Below are 8,324 nucleotides of genomic sequence, written 5' to 3'. Positions count from 1 at the left end.
GAGAGGAGGAGGGGAGGGGGGAGAGAGAGAGAGGAGGAGGGGAGGGGGGAGAGAGAGAGAGGAGGAGGGGAGGGGGGAGAGAGAGAGAGGAGGAGGGGAGGGGAGAGAGAGAGAGGAGGAGGGGAGGGGAGAGAGAGAGAGGAGGAGGGGAGGGGAGAGAGAGAGAGGAGGAGGGGAGGGGAGAGAGAGAGAGGAGGAGGGGAGGGGAGAGAGAGAGAGGAGGAGGGGAGGGGGAGAGAGAGAGAGGAGGAGGGGAGGGGAGAGAGAGAGGAGGAGGGGAGGGGAGAGAGAGAGGAGGAGGGGAGGGGAGAGAGAGAGGAGGAGGGGAGGGGGAGAGAGAGGAGGAGGGGAGGGGGAGAGAGAGAGGAGGAGGGGAGGGGAGAGAGAGAGGAGGAGGGGAGGGGAGAGAGAGAGGAGGAGGGGAGGGGAGAGAGAGAGGAGGAGGGGAGGGGAGAGAGAGAGGAGGGGGAGGGGAGAGAGAGAGGAGGAGGGGAGGGGAGAGAGAGAGGAGGAGGGGAGGGGAGAGAGAGAGGAGGAGGGGAGGGGAGAGAGAGAGGAGGAGGGGAGGGGAGAGAGAGAGGGGATGGGAGAGAGAGAGGAGAGAGAGAGAGAGAGAGAGAGGAGGAGGGGAGAGAGAGAGGAGGAGGGGAGGGGAGAGAGAGAGGAGGAGGGGAGGGGAGAGAGAGAGGAGGAGGGGAGGGGAGAGAGAGAGGAGGAGGGGAGGGGAGAGAGAAAGGAGGAGGGGAGGGGAGAGAGAGAGGAGGAGGGGAGGGGAGAGAGAGAGGAGGAGGGGAGGGGAGAGAGAGAGGAGGAGGGGAGGGGAGAGAGAGAGGAGGAGGGGAGGGGAGAGAGAGAGAGGAGGAGGGGAGGGGAGAGAGAGAGGAGGAGGGGAGGGGAGAGAGAGAGAGGAGGGGAGGGGAGGGGAGAGAGAGAGGAGGAGGGGAGGGGAGAGAGAGAGGAGGAGGGGGGGAGGGGAGAGAGAGGAGGAGGAGGGGAGGGGAGAGAGAGGAGGAGGAGGGGAGGGGAGAGAGGAGGAGGAGGGGAGGGGAGAGAGAGAGGAGGAGGGGAGGGGAGAGAGAGAGGAGGAGGGGAGGGGAGAGAGAGAGGAGGAGGGGAGGGGAGAGAGAGAGGAGGAGGGGAGGGGAGGGAGAGAGGAGGAGGGGAGGGGAGAGAGGAGGAGGGGAGGGGAGAGAGGAGGAGGGGAGGGGAGAGAGGAGGAGGGGAGGGGAGAGACGAGGGGGGGAGGGGAGAGACGAGGGGGGGAGGGAGAGAGGAGAGAGGAGGGGGGGAGGGGAGAGAGGAGAGGAGGGAAGGTAGGAGAACGGAGAGGAGGCAGGGGAAGAGGAGAAGGGTTGGGGGGGGGGGGGGGGGGGGGGGGGGGGGAAAGAGAGGAAAGAGTGAGGCTGAACGGGCCCCGCCGAGGACGTAGAACCCGGGCCGTGCCGCCGAAGACTTCGGGTGGGGCGCCCCTCCGCCCCCAGCAAGATGCCTGCTGGGTGGGCCCCGCTGCCGACGACAGCGGGGCCCACCCAGCAGGAGCTAAACGGGAGGGAGGGAGGCCAGAGTCCAATCTTCGCCCTGGCAGCCCATTCGGCCAGGGCTAGGGGCGACGTGCTTCGGGCCCCTCCCACACAGCCTCGAGGGCTTGGAGCTACTGCACATGCGCGCACACTTCAGCGCCAGGACCTGGCTCCGCCCTCAACGTGTTCTGCTGCGCTGCGCCAAGGGCCTGGATCGACCAGAGGGAAGAATACCAAGGTAAATAATAGGCGCCATTTCTGTTCTAAAAAGTCGCCGTATCACACGGAGCTGCGCCGTTCTAACCCTGGGGGCAATCTTGCGCCCACAGATTTCACATCCTCCAAGCTAATGTCCTTCCTTACTATTGCGTTAATTTCCTGTTGTTTGAGCTTGAAAAGATTACAGCAAATAAAGTCTTCATGGAAATCAGTAGGCAAACTAATGCAGGTGCATTACGCTGACTAAAAGAAATACAATCGGGCATAGCAATTTATAATGAAATTGATGATTTTAAAATACCATTCCTACCATTTCCTTTGATGTGCCAGCTTCTGTACTTCTCATCTAGGAAAACAGTACAATTAGAACATGTCAAAATGGGCGCAGCTGTGTGTAAACATCTGCATCATTGTTCAAACATTAGATGCATGAGCAGCAAACCAAAATATAGCATTGCTTGGGATTTTTAAGTCAAATTAGCATAATTAATGAACCATTTCTTGGCAAATTCATAATATTTCTTAAGATGCAGCTTTGGGGCAAGTATTTCATACAGAGCAAATTCTTGATCTTGGCTGAGCCAACAACGGGGCAAAAAATATGCACAATTTCTCCACACATGATCATGTCCCTCAATCCTTTCTGAAGGTGCTGACTCATACAGTTCCCCAAGTGCTTGAAGCTGTCCAAGGCCTGGCCCAAGTAATCATTCTTTAGGTACAAGTGATGAGCGTGAACAGACTTGCTTGTTTACTCACTGAGGTTATCAGGGGAGTGCCAATTTATATATAACTTTCAAACTGGAATCCCTCAATGTCCCCTTCCAAGTTTCCTTCCAAAGCAGAGAGGGTTTTGGTGTGTGCAAGAAAGGCCTGGAATTATTTGTATTGGAGACCTCAGGAATGCTGTACCATGCTGGATTTGACCCAGCACTGCACCAGTGTTCTTACCTGATCTGAAGCTCACAGCTTGTCCTAATTGTACAGACCATTTCTTTAATTTGTTGCCAAATTATTTACTGTCTGTAACTTAAACTTCCTTCTCATCTGATTTCAATTAAATGTTAACAATGCTTTTGGATAATGTCATCCCCCAGGAATCTATAAGTACAATCTATATTAATGACTTGGATGAAGGGACAGAGTGTAATGTAGCCAAGTTTGCTGATGATACAAAGATGGGTGGGAAAGCAAATTGTGAGGAGGACACAAAAAATCTGCAAAGGGATATAGACAGGCTGAATGAGTGGGCAAACGTTTGGCGGATGGAGTATAATGTGGGAAAATGTGAGGTTATCTACTTTGGCAGAAATAATAATAGAAAAATAATAGAAAAGCAAATTATAATTTAAATGGAGAAAAATTGCAGAGTGCTGCAGTACAAAGAGACCTGGGGGTCCTTGTGCATGAAACACAAAACATAACATAAGAATTAGGAACAGAAGTAGGCCATCTAGCCCCTCGAGCCTGCTCTGCCATTCAAAAAGATCATGGCTGATCTGGCCGTGGACTCAGCTCCACTTACCCGCCCGCTCCCCAAAGCCCTTAATTCCCTTATTGGTTAAAAATCTATCTATCTGTGATTTGAATACATTCAATGAACTAGCCTCAACTGCTTCCTTGGGCAGAGAATTCCACAGATTCACAACCCTCTGGGAGAAGAAATTCCTTCTCAACTCGGTTTTAAATTGGCTCTCCCGTATTTTGAGGCTGTGCCCCCTCGTTCTAGTCTCCCCGACCAGTGGAAACAACCTCTCTGCCTCTATCTTGTCTATCCCTTTCATTATTTTAAATGTTTCTATAAGATCACCCCTCATCCTTCTGAACTCCAAAGAGTAAAGACCCAGGCTACTCAATCTATCATCATAAGGTAACCCCCTCATCTCTGGAGTCAGCCTAGTGAATCGTCTCTGTACCTCCTTCAAAGCTAGTATATCCTTCCTTAAGTAAGGTGACCAAAACTGCACGCAGTACTCCAGGTGCGGCCTCACCAATACCCTGTACAGTTGCAGCAGGACCTCACTGCTTTTGTACTCCATCCCTCTCGCAATGAAGGCCAACATTCCATTCGCCTTCCTGATTACCTGCTGCACCTGCAAACTAACTTGTTTCATACACAAGGACCCCCAGGTCCCTCTGCACCTCAGCATGTTGTAATTTCTCCCCATTCAAATAATATTCCCTTTTACTGTTTCCCCCCCCCCCCCCCCCCCACCAAGGTGGATGACCTCACATTTTCTGACATTGTATTCCATCTGCCAAACCTTAGCCTATTCGCTTAACCTATCTAAATCTCTTTGCAGCCTCTCTGTGTCCTCTACACAACCCGCTTTCCCACTAATCTTTGTGTCATCTGCAAATTTTGTTACACGACACTCTGCCCCCTCTTCCAGTTCATCTATGTATATTGTAAACAGTTGTGGTCCCAGCAGAGATCCCTGTGGCACACCACTAACCACCGATTTCCAGCCCGAAAAGGACCCATTTATCCTGACTCTGCTTTCTGTTCGCCAGCCAATTCTCTATCCATGCTAATACATTTCCTCAGTCGAGGAGGCGGGAGCTCGGAGCAGCGCGAGTCCGGGGTCGGCGAGAGGCCTATAAAGGCCAGCGGGAGTCGAGCAGTCAGTCGAGGAGGCGGGAGCTCGGAGCAGCGCGAGTCCGGGGTCGGCGAGAGGCCTATAAAGGCCAGCGGGAGTCGAGCAGTCAGTCGAGGAGGCGGGAGCTCGGAGCAGCGCGAGTCCGGGGTCGGCGAGAGGCCTATAAAGGCCAGCGGGAGTCGAGCAGTCAGTCGAGGAGGCGGGAGCTCGGAGCAGCGCGAGTCCGGGGTCGGCGAGAGGCCTATAAAGGCCAGCGGGAGTCGAGCAGTCAGTCGAGGAGGCGGGAGCTCGGAGCAGCGCGAGTCCGGGGTCGGCGAGAGGCCTATAAAGGCCAGCGGGAGTCGAGCAGTCAGTCGAGGAGGCGGGAGCTCGGAGCAGCGCGAGTCCGGGGTCGGCGAGAGGCCTATAAAGGCCAGCGGGAGTCGAGCAGGCGGGAGCTCGGAGCAGCGCGAGTCCGGGGTCGGCGAGAGGCCTATAAAGGCCAGCGGGAGTCGAGCAGTCAGTCGAGGAGGCGGGAGCTCGGAGCAGCGCGAGTCCGGGGTCGGCGAGAGGCGTACCGGTGCAGCTACAGGGAGAAGGCAAAAAAACAAAGGTGACGTCACAGCCTAGGGGGTAAGTGATTGGCTGGTGATTGGTGAGTAGTTTTTCTTTTTCTTCTTATATTGGTCAGTAACTTTTAACATTGTTATTACCAGTTTAAGTGTATCTAAGGGTTAAGTCATGGCAGGAGAGCTCGGTCGGGTGTTATGCTCCTCCTGTACCATGTGGGAACTCAGGGACGCTTCCGGTGTCCCTGACGACTATGTGTGCGGGAAGTGTATCCGCCTCCAGCTCCTGACGGTCCGCGTTACGGAATTGGAGCTGAGGGTGGATTTACTCTGGAGCATCCACGATGCTGAGAATGACGTGAGTATCACGTGTAGTGAGTTGGTCTTACCGCAGGGAAAGGGTCCACAGCCAGATAGGGAATGGAAGACCAGCAGGAAGAGTAGAGCAAGGAAGGTAGTGCAGGGGTCCCCTGCGGTCATCCCCCTGCAAAACAGATACACCGCTTTGGGTACTGTTGAGGGGAATGACTCATCAGGGGAGGGCAGCAGCAGCCAAGTTCATGGCACCGTGGCTGGCTCTGCTGCACAGGAGGGCAAGAAAAAGAGTGGGAGAGCGATAGTGATAGGGGATTCAATTGTGAGGGGAATAGATAGGCGTTTCTGCGGCCGCAACCGAGACTCCAGGATGGTATGTTGCCTCCCTGGTGCAAGGGTCAAGGATGTCTCGGAGCGGGTGCAGGACATTCTAAAATGGGAGGGAGAACAGCCAGTTGTCGTGGTGCACATTGGTACCAACGACATAGGCAAAAAAAGGGATGAGGTCCTACGAAACGAATTTAAGGAGCTAGGAGCTAAATTAAAAAGTAGGACCTCAAAAGTAGTAATCTCGGGATTGCTACCAGTGCCACGTGATAGTCAGAGTAGGAATCGCAGGATAGCGCAGATGAATACGTGGCTTGAGCAGTGGTGCAGCAGGGAGGGATTCAAATTCCTGGGGCATTGGGACCGGTTCTGGGGGAGGTGGGACCAGTACAAACCGGACGGTCTGCACCTGGGCAGGACTGGAACCAATGTCCTAGGGGGAGTGTTTGCTAGTGCTGTTGGGGAGGATTTAAACTAATATGGCAGGGGGATGGGAACCAATGCAGGGAGACAGAGGGAAACAAAAAGGAGCCAAAAGCAAAAGACAGAAAGGAGATGAGGAAAAGTGTAGGGCAGAGAAACCCAAGGCAAAGAACAAAAAGGGCCACTGTACAGCAAAATTCTAAAAGGACAAAGGGTGTTAATAAAACAAGCCTGAAGGCTTTGTGTCTTAATGCAAGGAGTATCCGCAATAAGGTGGATGAATTAATTGTGCAAATAGATGTTAACAAATATGATGTGATTGGGATTACGGAGACGTGGCTCCAGGATGATCAGGGCTGGGAACTCAACATTCAGGGGTATTCAACATTCAGGAAGGATAGAATAAAAGGAAAAGGAGGTGGGGTAGCATTGCTGGTTAAAGAGGAGATTAATGCAATAGTTAGGAAAGACATTAGCTTGGATGATGTGGAATCTATATGGGTAGAGCTGCAGAACACCAAAGGACAAAAAACGTTAGTAGGAGTTGTGTACAGACCTCCAAACAGTAATAGGGATGTTGGGGAGGGCATCAAACAGGAAATTAGGGGTGCATGCAATAAAGGTGTAGCAGTTATAATGGGTGACTTTAATATGCACATAGATTGGGCTAGCCAAACTGGAAGCAATACGGTGGAGGAGGATTTCCTGGAGTGCATAAGGGATGGTTTTCTAGACCAATATGTTGAGGAACCAACTAGGGGGGAGGCCATCTTAGACTGGGTGTTGTGTAATGAGAGAGGATTAATTAGCAATCTCATTGTGCGAGGCCCCTTGGGGAAGAGTGACCATAATATGGTGGAATTCTGCATTAGGATGGAGAATGAAACAGTAATTTCAGAGACCATGGTCCAGAACTTAAAGAAGGGTAACTTTGAAGGTATGAGGCGTGAATTGGCTAGGATAGATTGGCGAATGATACTTAGGGGGTTGACTGTGGATGGGCAATGGCAGACATTTAGAGACCGCATGGATGAAGTACAACAATTGTACATTCCTGTCTGGCGTAAAAATAAAAAGGGGAAGGTGGCTCAACCGTGGCTATCTAGGGAAATCAGGGATAGTATTAAAGCCAAGGAAGTGGCATACAAATTGGCCAGAAATAGCAGCGAACCTGGGGACTGGGAGAAATTTAGAACTCAGCAGAGGAGGACAAAGGGTTTGATTAGGACAGGGAAAATGGAGTATGAGAAGAAGCTTGCAGGGAACATTAAGGCGGATTGCAAAAGTTTCTATAGGTATGTAAAGAGAAAAAGGTTGGTGAAGACAAACGTAGGTCCCCTGCAGTCAGAATCAGGGGAAGTCATAACGGGGAGCAAAGAAATGGCGGATCAATTGAACAAGTACTTTGGTTCGGTATTCACTAAGGAGGATACAAACAACCTTCCGGATATAAAAGGGGTCAGAGGGTCTAGTAAGGAAGAGGAACTGAGGGAAATCTTTATTAGTCGGGAAATTGTGTTGGGGAAATTGATGGGATTGAAGGCAGATAAATCCCCAGGGCCTGATGGCCTGCATCCTAGAGTACTTAAGGAGGTGGCCTTGGAAATAGCGGATGCATTGACAGTCATTTTCCAACATTCCATTGACTCTGGATCAGTTCCTATGGAGTGGAGGGTAGCCAATGTAACCCCACTTTTTAAAAAAGGAGGGAGAGAGAAAACAGCGAATTATAGACCGGTCAGCCTGACCTCAGTAGTGGGTAAAATGATGGAATCAATTATTAAGGATGTCATAGCAGTGCATCTGGAAAATGGTGACATGATAGGTCCAAGTCAGCATGGATTTGTGAAAGGGAAATCATGCTTGACAAATCTTCTGGAATTTTTTGAGGATGTTTCCAGTAAAGTGGACAAAGGAGAACCAGTTGATGTGGTATATTTGGACTTTCAGAAGGCTTTCGACAAGGTCCCACACAAGAGATTAATGTGCAAAGTTAAAGCACATGGGATTGGGGGTAGTGTGCTGACGTGGATTGAGAACTGGTTGTCAGACAGGAAGCAAAGAGTAGGAGTAAACGGGTACTTTTCAGAATGGCAGGCAGTGACTAGTGGAGTGCCGCAAGGTTCTGTGCTGGGGCCCCAGCTGTTTACATTGTACATTAATGATTTAGACGAGGGGATTAAATGCAGTATCTCCAAATTTGCGGATGATACTAAGTTGGGTGGCAGTGTGAGCTGCGAGGAGGATGCTATTAGGCTGCAGAGTGACTTGGATAGGTTAGGTGAGTGGGCAAATGCATGGCAGATGAAGTATAATGTGGATAAATGTGAGGTTATCCACTTTGGTGGTAAAAACAGAGAGACAGACTATTA

The 8,324-nt window shown here is 51.5% G+C and overlaps 1 protein-coding gene across 1 annotated transcript in view; it reads right to left on the bottom strand.

Annotated features, from left to right (window-relative positions):
- marveld2b (MARVEL domain containing 2b) overlaps window positions 1-8,324 on the bottom strand; it is a 29,978-nt gene that overhangs the window by 10,152 nt on the left and 11,502 nt on the right. Inside the window, exon 3 of the mRNA XM_070875605.1 lies at window positions 2,050-2,085. Within this exon, the coding sequence (XP_070731706.1) occupies window positions 2,050-2,085 (36 nt within the window). The remainder of the gene's footprint in view (window positions 1-2,049; window positions 2,086-8,324) is intronic.

This window comes from Pristiophorus japonicus, chromosome 1 (assembly GCF_044704955.1).
Source record: "Pristiophorus japonicus isolate sPriJap1 chromosome 1, sPriJap1.hap1, whole genome shotgun sequence".
NCBI lineage: Eukaryota > Metazoa > Chordata > Chondrichthyes > Pristiophoridae > Pristiophorus > Pristiophorus japonicus.
Note: the sequence above shows the minus strand (reverse complement) of the source record. Positions and strands in the feature narration are given on the sequence as shown.